Here is a 13994-nt window from a genome sequence, read left to right as displayed (position 1 = left end):
GAACATGCACACTTTTTTCTAGGCGTGAAGACGGAAATTCCAGTCAATGCATGCGGTCACCGCCGCGCCAGCCAATCAGAACGGGTCTAGGGAGATAACGCTATGCTTTCAGGGGAAAACTTCAGAAAAAATATAATTGAATGGTATAATTGAAAAATAGTTCTTCATCGGGATTGTCAAGCAGATTATAGAATGTTCGGTGAAATTCACCACGGGTTTCTCTCAGAAGGAAGTGTTCTCGGCTCCAAATTCTGTTCCTTTTTCTCTTCCTCTGTCTCAGTAAAAGCAGAATGAGGCAATCGTCGTCATCCGAAGAGTCCATATTGTTGGTTACTCGGTCAAAGTAGAACAGACGTGAACATCCAAGCATGAAGTTTAATGGCCCAGGGTCCGGTTCTTCACGTGAACGTGTAGCATGCAGCGTGCAGCGTGAACCTTCTATGGCCCAGCAGCTTTATGGAAGTACGGTGGACTGTTCCTTTAACCCATCTAAAGCAGTGAGCACACACACATACCCAGAGCAGTGGGCAAGCTGGCTAACAGCGCCCGGGGAGCAGTTGGGAGTTAGGCGCCTTGCTCAAGGGCACCTCGGCCCAAGGCCGTCCCATATTAACCTAACCTGCATGTCTTTGGACCGTGGGGGAAACCGGAGCACCCGGAGGAAACCCACGCAGACACGGGGAGAACATGCAAACTCCACACAGAAAGGCCCCCACCGGCTGCTGGGCTTGAACCCAGAACCTTCTTGCTGTGAGGCGACCGTGCTAACCACTTACACTACCGTGCCGCTCGTTCTTGAAAATGAACAAAAATGAGTCAGTGGTTACAGTTCTGGGTTACTGATCTGAAGGTCATGGGTTCAAGCCCCAGCACTGAAAAGCTGCCGCTGTTTGGCCCTTGAGCAATGCCCTTAACCTTCTCTTCTCCGGGAGCACTGTGTCATAGACTTCATTGTTGTACGTCGCTCGGGATAAAAGTATCGGCTTAATGCCTGTAATGTAAAGGTTAGATTTTTTTTAATGACTGTTAATCTTTCGAGAAAAGGGGTCGAGGGTTGCAGTCTATTGTGTGCATTCTTTGATTCCCAAATCCAAGAACCTCATCAGGTCCAAATTGTGCTCCGTATTACTCGAGAGTCGTGTGTCATCAGTATATGAAAGGAAGGGTCCAGTCTGAAACATGTTAAACGTGTTTCGTGATTCTGGTGTTAAATACTGTAGTTATAGTTGTGGCTTTGTACCACGCTGCCAAGGTATCAACTTGGGCCTAAACCATGATATAGGGACTTTTCAAGCATTCCTGTTTTGTTGGAGAATGTGCAGCATAAAAAATAAATCCCCCTATTACATGTAACTGCCAGCTCCAACATGCCTGTGCTCCTAAAGCCTTTTGCTTGGGATGAGAATGTTAGGGCCTGATGCAACAGCAGTGCCACCTGGAGCTTGCTCTTTTACCCTCCAAATCAAAAGCTTGAGCGAGCGAGTGAGAGAAGCGAAGGGAAGAGAAGAAAGAAGTGCAGGGTGATGAGGAGGTTTTTCCAAGTGCAGAGAGATGAAGATTACAGTCAGATACAGTATCTCACAGTCAAGTGCAACCGTCTGGCACGGGAGAAAGGTAAGACAGAGCAATAATTCAGTAGTCTCTAAATAAGCCTTGATAAATAAAGGAAGATAATTATCAAGCTATAACCGTTATATGATTACACACAGGGTTTCAGGACCAAATGAACGGGAGGTGTAATCACAGTCAGGAAATAACTTTGAGTGATCAACTGCTAATTCAATTGATAATCACTCTTGGAGCTTAAATAAAGGAAAACATGTTTAATGAATGATACAGTGAACTAGAGTGACAGGAACACATTGTTATTATACGATATTATCTAAACATAGTTATGTAAAGAAAAAAAACCTTTAGCCTTCAATGGATCCTAAATGACGTTTCAAAGTCTATATGAACATCAGGTACCTTCAAAAATATTTTATAATGGACCTTAAGGCTTTATATTAAAGTACAAAAACCTGATGGTACAGCGACAAAGACGGTCCATTCCTGTTATTTCTGAGAATGTAATGCAAAGCAATAAAACAATGTCATGTTTATGCAGTTAAAATGCTACATAATTTATACGAAAGAAAGAAATAATTCTATGTGCTCTTCTAGAGCCCGATTCCTCAATGGAAGCGAGCTTTCATGAATAATGTACTCAACAAGAATGAACAGATCTACTCATGATACAAGATGCTCATTTAAAAACAAACAAACAAACAAAAAAACATTAGCAATAAGTAATAACTTCTGTCTCATTGTTTTCTCAAAAATATGGATGTCTCAAGTCAGTAGATCTTTGTCATGACCGTGATTGTTTTTTCTTAAAGGCAGAAAGCTGTTGCATAAAAAGTCAGAAGGTTGACCCTTCTTCTACCTTCGATGCCAGACAGACCAGGATATCTTTCTGTAATTTGTCATTTATTAAGGATACATCATAATTCTGATCACTTCTGTAATTAGCTATTTATACTGTATATTTATTTAGATATCTTTCTGACAACAGAGTGATAAAAATAATTACAAATAAAGTTTTCCTTTCCTGAAAATTTCAGCATATCAAGATGAATCTGATTCAGAGGTGCCAATATTTCTCACAAGGAACTCTGAGCAGGCAGGGAGTAGAAAAGAATTCGACCACAAAACCACGAGTGTGTCCTTCCTTCTTGGGTTCTATTAGCATACAGTACCTCATGAAGAGGCTCATGAATTCATCAATTAAAGTTAACTCGAACTTCAGCAGGCAATTATAAAAACAAATTACATGTTTACGTCCTGCGTCCTTTCTCTTCAGTGAATCACCTGTATCACTGTCGGAAAGGGTCCGAAATTGTAAATGCTCATCTCATCTCATTATCTGTAGCCGCTTTATCCTGTTCTACAGGGTCACAGGCAAGCTGGAGCCTATCCCAGCTGACTACGGGCGAAAGGCGGGGCACACCCTGGACAAGTCGCCAGGTCATCGTAGGGCTGACACACAGACAACCATTTACACTCACATTCACACCTACGGTCAATTTAGAGTCACCAGTTAACCTAACCTGCATGTCTTTGGACTGTGGGGGAAACCGGAGCACCCGGAGGAAACCCACGTGGACACGGGGAGAACATGCAAACTCCACACAGAAAGGCCCTTGTCGGCCACGGGGCTCGAACCCGGATCTTCTTGCTGTGAGGCGACAGCGCTAACCACTACACCACCATGCCGCCCATTGTAAATGCTCTCTCTCTCTCAATCCAGTACTATTTAACATGTACACTATACAGTCAAATGTTTGCAAATGCCTTACCATCACAACATATCCTGTGTGCTTTTGTGTTTGAGCAAATCCCCATAACCACACAACAAAATCTAGTGGAACGACTTTGCAGAAGAGTAGAGGTTATTATAACAGCAAAAAGGGGACGACATCTGGAACAGGATGTTCAGCAAGGACATATAGATGTGATGGTTATGCGTGCACAAACATTTAGCCATATAGTGTATTTCTCTCTCTGTCTCCATACTGATGTCCTGTTTGACTGAACCAGTATTATAGTTGAGCCATTAAACCTCTTGTCCGAGTCTGGTCTCGAGTCCCCAGTGTTCAAGTCCAAGTCAAAAAAAAATGTCGAGTCTGAGAACAAGACTCCAACTGCACCATTTGACGGTGGCTGTTGTAGCGCCATTAACATTAGTTTGTTCCTGAACGTGACATATGAACAGGTGAATGTGCATTGTCTTTGTCAGGGAGTGTGAAGTATTCTGTCAGAGATGTTCAGGAGACGGATGTAAGTGCAGAAGGTGTGTTTATTAATACAAGTGAAGACATGGAAACGATCCAGAATGGCAGGCGAAATCATAAAACAGTGAAACAGGCAACCGTAGACTTGGTAAAATCAAAGACAAGAAACAGGAAATCAGGAAACCAAACAAGGAAATAAAGCTCGGTAATGTGTCAGCTACACAACTCAACACTTTGCAAAGGAAGTGTATTTTCACAGTTTTTATACAGGCGTATTGATTGAGCCTTAATCCTGTGCAGGTGCGAGTCGTTTACCGCGCGTGTGCGAGAGTCCGCTTGGCGCGCGCGCTGTCCGGAGCGCGCCCGTGACTCTATCTGATGCACGTGCTCTTGTATGAAATTAGTACAAAAATTAATGTAGATATAAATATCTTCTGCCAAATTATTATGGCATGTTCCAAAAACTAAAGAAAACATCCGAGTCCTCATCTCCAATTTACGAGTCCAAATCAAGTCAGGAGTCCTTAAAATTAGGGTACACATTGGACTCGAGTCCGAGTACGACAAGTCTGGATTGAACACTGAACGATTTTGTGTCTGTGTGTGGTGTGTGTAGCAATGTTGGAGACAGAGTGTATGCTATCCAGAGAGAGAGTGTGGGTCCTGCAGGTAGAGTTGGAAACTGTGTGTTTGCAACTCCGTCAAAAAGAAAACACCATCCAGGAGCTAACGAAAAAACTCCAACACCAACAGGTACCTTCAGTGAAATACCGTGAGTTGTTTTGAACGTGTATACTGAATGTTTTATACTTTGGCAACCTGACAGTACAAGCCAGAACTGTGAAAGCCAGAAGTAAAAATCTCAATAAGACTGCAGACTTATTGACGTGTGGGACAAATATGTGTGTGATGCGCGTCAGTGCTGTGTTTGGACTTGTTCTGCTCAATAAATGGAGGCAGCAAGTTTGAGTTTCATATCTACAGGCGTTATCTGTGGATATGAAATCGAGCTGTATGTGAATTAGAAGTGCATTCATGCCTTTGTTCTCTGTTTTACGCAACATGTTGATAAAGGAATGACGGTAACAAAAAGGCAGACTTTATTTTATTAAAACAATGTGTGTGGAATAATACTGTATTATTAGAGTATGTGCACATTATGTTAATGCATTAAGAGATTTGTTTAGTTAACTAAAGTATGTACAGTTGTGGTCAGAAGTTTACATACAGTGACATGAATGTCATCTTGGATATGAATGTCATGGCAATATTTGGCTTTCAGTAATTTCTTTGAACTGTTCTTTTTTCTGTGGCAGAATCATTGTACAGCATACATCTTTAATTAAAAAAAAAACAAGATTTGGTGCACAAGTTTTAATTTTCTTTGCGTTTTCTGAAATCAACACAAGGTCAAAATTATACATCCAGGGTCAAAAATTTACATACGGTCACTTAGATTATTAATTCAGAGGTGCTGAAACGTCCAAAATGTCTCTCATTTTGCCAAGGCCGAGGCCTCTTAACTCCTGTTAGTGATCATGATTGACTACAGCTGGTAGCTTCTCTGTGCCTTCATAAAAAGGGTTTGTTTACAGCACTCATTGGGTTGACCAACACACAGTAAAATGGGAAAGTCCAAGGAGCTCAGTGCACATCTGAGAAAGAGGATCGCAGATATACATAACTCCGGAATATCTCTTGGAGCCATTTCTAAACAACTGCAAATTCCAAGATCAGTTAAAACAATGATATCCAAGTTATTGTGAGATATCTGTGAAGATACTCAGTCATCCAGGTACATAGTAATCTGTGGTTGGTAACCACAGATTAGTATGTATCTGGATGACTGAGTATCTTCACAGATATGTTTCTACGCACTTTGGGATGAGTTCCCTTCGACTGGTGCGGGAGTATGAGAGGACTTCCAGAAAACTGGCAGACATCTTAGCCAGAGAGGATCGTTCATTTTTGTCAACCTGGAACGACCATCACTGAACAGAGGTGGGTGTCTATGACATCTATCAGCCACCTACAATGCAGCCATCAGCATTCTGATTCGGATTCTATGATGATCCATGAGAGGATAAATACTTGATACTCCCTATTAGACAGACAGAACTGAGGATGCCTTTCGGACGAGAGGCGAAACGTCTTCAAGACTTTTTCAAGCAAGTCCAGTTGCTCTCTTCTACCAACCACAAGTTATTGTGAGGTGTAGTCACTCTGCCAAGGCACTTTGCTTCAAGAAAACCCAAACTGTCACCCTCAGCTGAAAGGAAATTGGTTTGGATGGTCAGGAACAACCTGGGAACCACCATGGCACAGCCCTGCCATGAACTGGAAGCTGATGGATCACTGTCTACAGTTCAGATCACCATGGACTAAGAGGCTGCTATCCAAGAAATAACCCCCTGCTCCAAATTTGACACCTTCAAGCTTAACTAAAGTTTGAAGCTGACCACACGGACAAAGAAAAAAGCCTTCTGGAAGATAGCTGTATGGTCAGATGAGACAAAGATTGAGTTGTTTGGCCACAATGACCACCATGTTCAGAGGGACACTGTACCAGCTGGTGATGGTGGTCGGATGATCATGCTCTGGGGCTGTTTTGCTGCCAGTGGAATTGGTTCATTGCACAAAGTGGATGGAATAATGAAGAAGGAGGACTATCTCAGAATTCTTCAGCATAAACCATCAGAAACTTGAACATGACTTGGGAGTTACAACAGGACAATGAACCCAAATACGCATCAGAGCTGGTTGTGGGGGATAAAGCAAGCTAACATTAAGTTTAAAACAAGTCCTGACTTAAACCCTGTTGAAAATATATGACCCATGCTTATAAGTCGAGTCCATGCTAAGAAAAAAACAAAAACAAATTTAATTGAACTCTACAAATTCTACCATGAAGAGTTGTGAATTATCCAACCAGAATTCTGCCAGAAGCTTGTTCATGGTAAACAAAATGTTTGGTCAAGGTGAATCTTGCAAAGAGATATTTTACTCAAATATTAGGTGTGCTGTATGTATAATTTTGACCCTGTTTTGATTTCAGAAAACCCAAAGAAAATTAAAACTTGTGCACCAAATTCTAGTGTCTTTTTTTTAATTAAAGATGTATGCTGTACATTCTGCCACAGAAAAAGAACGGTTCAAAGAAATTACTGAAAGCCCAAATATTGCTATGACATTCATATCCAAGATGACATTCATGCCACTGTATGTAAACTTCTGACCACAACTGTATTGTGTTTACAGATATGCAGGGGCGCCGCCAGAAATTTTGGGCCCCATGAAAGATTAGAATTTTGGGCCCCCCAACTTTGCCTACCCTCGTCACAATTGCACTATTGTCATTATTTGACTTTTGATAGCCCATGGACCTTGAGTTTGTGACTTTGTTAGTACATTTTATGTATTAACCTACCAGGGACTAGATGAAAACTGGTCAGTGACTAATTCTGATGCATTTACAATCACAAATGAAAATTCAAGATTTTGCCACATGCCTTCTTGTGCTAGGACAATTGGTAGTGAAATGTGTGATGTGACACGTTCTAAACCAATGGTTTAGAACGTGTGAACATTCCACACATGTAACCATGTCAAACACTTGACTGGTGTCTGTTATTAGCAACACTTTAATCTAGCAAACTGTATATGGCGCTCGCTCATTAAAAACTTCAATCCTAAAGCATTTATGGGTTGTATTGCTGCTTACCTCCTTCTCCAAAGGGGGGTTCAGTGGTTTGGTAGGGCGGAGGTCCCCCTGAGGCTGAATCTTTGCATATTTAGGGCACCCCATTAGTTATGAAACTGGTTATTAGCACTAGTTATTAGCACCAGCATAACGTAATATTTCATCTTGTTTATCACATGTCAGTTCAGTTATTAAAATGGAAAAAATGTCACTGTACAAACTGTAAAAGTGTTCTCTTGATAGGCTAATCCAACCACGTTCATACTGTTCATTTACCATTCGCTAATATGTTGAACACATATGTGAGTGATAGCTACCTTTCTTTGGGAAAAACTGAGTGACCAGTTGCCTGCCTCTCCGGTCCCTCTCAGCTTTCAGCTGCCTTTCTTTACATTTTTGACAGCCACTCTTCATATTTAGCGATCATAGACTGTACGCACTCCACTGCTGGCTGGCTGGCTGCTGCACCGCGACACAGCAGCAAGTAGCGTTGCACTGATCAGCACACAGATTTAATGCATCGCACGTCTACCAGAACTGGACCGTACCATTTCGCAAAAGGGGGAGGGTTAAATGACAATATGTTGAAAAACTCAAGAAATAGACAACCTTGTTCAATTAGCTCATTTTACCAGATGGAATATTGCATTGTTGTTATTTCAGAAGTCTTATTAAAATCATTAAAAGCATATTATCAGCCCCTTAAAGGGCCCCATGGCAGTGCTGGGCCCCTAGAATTGTTCTAACCTTTCCCCCCCTGGCGGCGCCCATGCAGATGTGTCCAGACTTTGTGTGAATGTGTAAACATGTTTATAGAAGTAAATACCAGTAAATTCTATCTTATAGCATTAATTACCGCGTGTGTGTTACACATGTAGCATCCTGTGAGTGAAAGTGATGCAGCTCTGCTGAGCGTTCACTTGGAGTCGATAAGCTCAGAGCTGCAATACCTACAGTCCACTGAGAAGCAGCTAATAGGCTTTGTGGACAAGCTCCACCAGGAGGCCCAGGATGCAACTAAAAAGGCAGAGGACCTGGAGGTGCAGCTCCACCAGGAGGCTGAGCTCCATGCCTGGCAAACAGACAATCTGCAGAAAGAGCTGGAGAGGTACTCATGCTGACAAAACTAATTTTAATCTTCAAATTACTCTAATTTCTGATGAAATAATGTGTTTGATTTTCGATTTGATTTCTTAGTCTGTGTGCATTTATGTTAACATCTAAGTATGGTGAATTTATTTGTGCTTTCTGATCTTATTCTGACTGGTCAGGAAGTCACATGACCTGCAGGAACTGCAGAAGGCCCATGATGCATTGCAGCAGGAGCTAAGCGAGCATAATTGCACCCGCCAGAAGACGGTGTTGGAACTGGAATGCGAAAACGCAACCAGCGTACACAAACTCAGAGAGATGGCCGAGCGGGTCGAGTGGTTGTGTGAACAACAACGCAACTGGATATGCTGCATCAAAAGGTGTGTGTGTGTGTTAGGATGTAAATAATCATGAAGCAAGAGTGTGTTACTGTTCCCAGTCGCAGATGGAAATACAAGTCCAGTGACATTTTGTTCTTTCTTGGAAATTGTGTGTGTGTAGGTTTAAGGACTGCCTGAATGATGAGAAGGAGGCCCTGGTTCTGCAGGTGAACAGGTTACAGGAAGAATTGTTGGATCTCAGAAAGAAGTCAAAATCTGAGATGACTGATGGAGAAGATACAGAACCCAAAGTTCATTGCAGCAGGTAACGCACAAACAATTCTTTAACTGCGAAGGAGTGAAAAGCAAGAATCTTTTAAAAATATTTGTTCCTTCTTTGTAGTTGGGATGTAGATGCCATGTTGGATCTGCAGGTCGAGGCAGACAAGTGGAAACATAGATACCTGGAACTCTTTGGCAAATTCACATCACACCAGGTACACAAAAAAAAAAAATTCCTATAACTTGTATTTCTCTCACCATTTCTTTTTCACTTTAATGCACAACATAAAATAAATTGTTGTTGAAGATCTAAAATATTTGGTTTTCAGGTGGATTGTCATGAGGATGGATATCTAAAACCACCTTGAAGTCTGGAGACTGATATCATACGCAATTTCAAAGTGTCTTCACCTGCACAAGGGAAAATCCCCAAATACTGACCTTTAATAATACAATTTCTGCACATTTATATCTCATAGTTCTGTTTTTTTTAATGTGGCTAGATGGCCCATATTCTCCCATCCCAATATGTTCATTCCCCACAATGTTTGATTATGTGACACAGAAAAGATAGACATATAATTTTGCTAATTTACACAATTTAAAATTACTTTCTTGCATACTTCATGACTGAACACATTTTTACACGCTTCACTACCGAGTAAACATCTCAAAGCATGGCATGCTTCGGAACTTTACAAAATTCATGACACACTTTGCGACTTCACCACATTAAACTTCATTATGTTATATTACTTTCCATAATTTTATACTTCATTGTTTTACCTCACTCCCCTACAGTACTGTAAACACAACTATTTCACGCACTTTGCTCTATTATATGCTTTACAATTTTACATACCACTACTATATACTATATATCACTACTTTGCATACTTCACTTCATCTGACAATTCATATCTTGAAAGACTTGAAAAATTTCCATAATTCATAACTTTATACAAGTCAATCAAAATCCCACCATTCTACACATATTTTATACATTTCAGTACTTTACACACCCTATTACTTTAAAATCTTTACGTTCCACACTTTACGATATCTCAATATTAAGTGTTGTTCCTTTTACTATTTTAGATACTTCCTGACTTTGAACACTTCACTATTTTACACAATTCATGTTGATATACACTTTACTACTTTACACACCCCACCACTTTACACATTTCACTACTTTACACACTTGACTAGTATAAATGCCTCACTATTTTACACAATGTTCACCTTCCTATTTTAACAATTTACTAATTTACGCACACCATTATTTTACACACTTGACTACAACGAACTATTTCACATGATTCACGAAAGCACTTTACTATGACACAGTGGATATAAAAAGTCTATACACCTCGTTAAAATGATAGGTTTTTCTGATGTAAAAAAATGAGACCACGATAAATAATTTCAAAACTTTTCCCACCTTTAATGTGATCTATAACCTGTACAATTCGGTTGAAAAAACAAACAAATCTGTTTGTGGGAAAAACAAAAAACGTACAATAAGCTGGTTGCATAAATGTGCACACCCTTCAACTAATAGTTTGTTGAAGCACCGTTTGATTTAATTACAGCATTCAGTCTTTTTTGGTTCACACCTGCCATCAATTAAAATGACTCTGATTAACTCCAGATAAAATTCAGACATTTACTCAGTTGCATCGTCCCGCAAAAGCCAGGGTTCACAGAGAGCTTACAAAGTATCAAAGGGATCTCATTGTTGAAAGGTATTGGTCAGGAGAAGGGTACAAAAACATTTCCATGGCATTAGATATCCCATGGAGCACGGTGAAGACCGTCATCAAGAAGTGGAGAAAATATGGGACAACAGTGACATTACCGAGAACTAGACGTCCCTCCAAAATTAATGAAAAGACAAGATGAAAACTGGTCCGAGAGGCTGCCAAGAGGCCAACAGCAACACTGAAGGAGCTGCAGGAATTTCTGGCAAGTACTGGTTGTGTACTCCATGCGACAACGATCTCCTGTATTCTCTCTACGTCTGGACTATGGGGTAGGGTCAAAGAAAAACATCCAGGCCTGGCTAAATTTTGCAAAAAAATACATCAACTCTCCCAAAAACATGTGGGAAAATGTGTTATGGTCTGATGAAACCAAGGTTGAACTTCTCATCTCATCTCATCTCATTATCTCTAGCCACTTTATCCTGTTCTACAGGGTCGCAGGCAAGCTGGAGCCTATCCCAGCTGACTACGGGCGAAAGGCGGGGTACACCCTGGACAAGTCGCCAGGTCATCACAGGGCTGACACATAGACACAGACAACCATTCACACTCACATTCACACCTACGGTCAATTTAGAGTCACCAGTTAACCTAACCTGCATGTCTTTGGACTGTGGGGGAAACCGGAGCACCAGGAGGAAACCCACGCGAACACGGGGAGAACATGCAAACTCCGCACAGAAAGGCCCTCGCCGGCCATGGGGCTCGAACCCGGACCTTCTTGCTGTGAGGCGACAGTGCTAACCACTACACCACCGTGCCGCCAGGTTGAACTTTTTGGCCACAATTCCAAAAGGTATGTTTGACACAAAAACAACACTGCGCATCACCAAAAGAACACCATACCCACGGTGAAACATGGTGGTGGCAGCATCATGTTTTGGGGTTGTTTTTCTTCAGCTGGAACAGTGGCTTTCGTCAAGGTGGAGGAAAGAAACCTTCAGGTGTCTACTAGAAAGATGAAGATGAAGAGGAATTTCATCTTTCAGCATGACAGTGACCCCAAAAAAGTTTTGGAATGGCCCAGCCAGAGCCCAGACCTAAATCCAATTGAAAATCTGTGGGGTGACTTGAAGAGGGCTGTGCACAAGAGATGCCCTTGTAATCTGACAGATTTGGAGCGTTTTTGCAAGGAAGAGTGGGCAAATATTGCCAAGTCTGGATGTGGCAGGCTGATAGACTCCGACCCCAAAAGACCGAATGCTGTAATCAAATCAAAAGGTGCTTCAACAAAGTATTAGTTTAAGGGTGTGCACACTTATGCAACCAGCTTATTGTACTTTTTTTAAAAAAAAAAAAGTTTTTCCCCCAAACAGATTTGTTTGTTTTTCAATTGAATTGTACAGATTATACTGTAGGTCACATTAAAGGTGGGAAAAGTTTTGAACTTATTTATCGTGGTCTCATTTTTTTTTTTTTTACATCAGAAAAACCTATCATTTTAATGGGGTGTGTACACTTTTTATATCCACTGTACATGCTTTACAATTTGACACACTTTACTACTTTAAACATTTCGGTCATTAACAAACTTCACTGTTTTACACACTTCACTACTTGATACACTTTTGTATTTTCCACACATCCCTGCTTTACACATCTCATTATCTGTAGCCGCTTTATCCTGTCCTACAGGGTCGCAGGCAAGCTGGAGTCTATCCCAGCTGACTACGGGCGAAAGGCGGGGTACACCTTGGACAAGTCGCCAGGTCATCACAGGGCTGACACATAGACACAGACAACCATTCACACTCACATTCACACCTACGGTCAATTTAGAGTCACCAGTTAACCTAACCTGCATGTCTTTGGACTGTGGGGGAAACCGGAGCACCCGGAGGAAACCCACGCGGACACGAGGAGAACATGCAAACTCTGCACAGAAAGGCCCTCGCCAGCCACAGGGATTGAACCCGGACCGTCTTGCTGTGAGGCGACAGCGCTAACCACTACACCACCGTGCTGCCTGCTTTACACATGTTCACAATTTACGACTGTATTTTCTTTATTTTCCCACAATTTTTACACACTTTACACACTCCAATGCCTCACACATTTCACTTCTGCATGCATTGCTACCAGAGCATTTTTTAACATAGTTACTGGGAGACCAAATGGTCTCCCAGTGGCCAGATTTGGTCTCCTAGTCAATGCCAAACCAGCTTCACCGGGAGACCAAATTTTAAACCAAGTTATGTCTTATCATTTGGTTCAATCAGTTGCAATTAATTAACCAAGTACCATGTAAGTATACATTTAACAAGGAAAACTTGGCACTGCATTAACTATGTTGATATTATGCTGGCTGAAACGAGGATTCGTAATGCGGCAATTTACATCACGGAATATGCCGCAGCGGTGCAGCCGCATGGACTCTGGGGCCTGTGATTGTATTGCCCAGACCAGTTGGTCTCCTAGTGGAAAATCCTTAAAAAATGCTCTGGTTACTACCCAATGCACACAATTGATGAGATGCTTCACTACTTTGCACTCTTCACTATCCCGCACAGTTCTTTCCGCAATTCACTCCTGTAAACACTTTTTACTCACTTCACTACATCTCAGAATTCACAACTTGAAAAGCGTTACTATTTTACACACTTCAAGACTTCACATACTTCAATTCACTATTTTACATGTTTGCATACTCTTAAATATTCCACACAGTTCTTTATCCATTTCACTCCACACGTCCCTCATGAACTTCACTACATTACAGTTCATTACGTTACTCAGATCACGACTTTACACATCAGTGTTTTGTGTATTGCTGCGTTACACACATGGACTTCATCACACACTTTTACTAACCTGAGAACAATAACACAATTTCTACATTTACACATGAAATTATAAGCAAATATAACATTTGAAGTGGCAGCACTGACTTGTAGCTTAATGGTTCCTTTTTATTTTTAAAGTCTGACACTTACAATAGAAACACACACACACACGATTTACACCCAGTCACCCAGGACACACTCAACTACATATCATCTGACACACCCCTGTTTCCTGTCTGCAAAAACTACACCCAGAGTTACAGCAGTGTTATATACAC

General features: G+C 41.2%; 1 protein-coding gene across 1 annotated transcript; it reads left to right on the top strand.

Moving 5' to 3' along the window:
- Nucleotides 1–1440: 1440 nt before the first annotated feature.
- LOC132869174 (GRIP and coiled-coil domain-containing protein 2) lies at nt 1441–9636 on the top strand. The gene is made up of 7 exons (XM_060902507.1): nt 1441–1614; nt 4390–4526; nt 8352–8581; nt 8745–8945; nt 9067–9210; nt 9289–9382; nt 9497–9636. The coding sequence occupies exons 1-7, from the start codon at nt 1524–1526 to the stop codon at nt 9533–9535; spliced, it is 936 nt and encodes a 311-aa protein (XP_060758490.1). The 5' UTR covers nt 1441–1523; the 3' UTR covers nt 9536–9636.
- Nucleotides 9637–13994: the final 4358 nt, after the last annotated feature.

The sequence above is a fragment of the Neoarius graeffei genome, chromosome 20, assembly GCF_027579695.1.
Source record: "Neoarius graeffei isolate fNeoGra1 chromosome 20, fNeoGra1.pri, whole genome shotgun sequence".
Lineage (NCBI taxonomy): Eukaryota > Metazoa > Chordata > Actinopteri > Siluriformes > Ariidae > Neoarius > Neoarius graeffei.
This window is presented reverse-complemented; position numbering and strand designations above follow the sequence as displayed.

Excerpts from the sequence above, each read along its gene's own strand:
- LOC132869174 (XM_060902507.1), top strand. The coding sequence starts at position 1,524 with ATGAGGAGGTTTTTCCAAGTGCAGAGAGATGAAGATTACAGTCAGATA. Across the intron at positions 9,211-9,288 it reads CCCAAAGTTCATTGCAGCAG|TTGGGATGTAGATGCCATGT; the intron begins GTAACGCACAAA and ends CCTTCTTTGTAG. Across the intron at positions 9,383-9,496 it reads GCAAATTCACATCACACCAG|GTGGATTGTCATGAGGATGG; the intron begins GTACACAAAAAA and ends TTTGGTTTTCAG.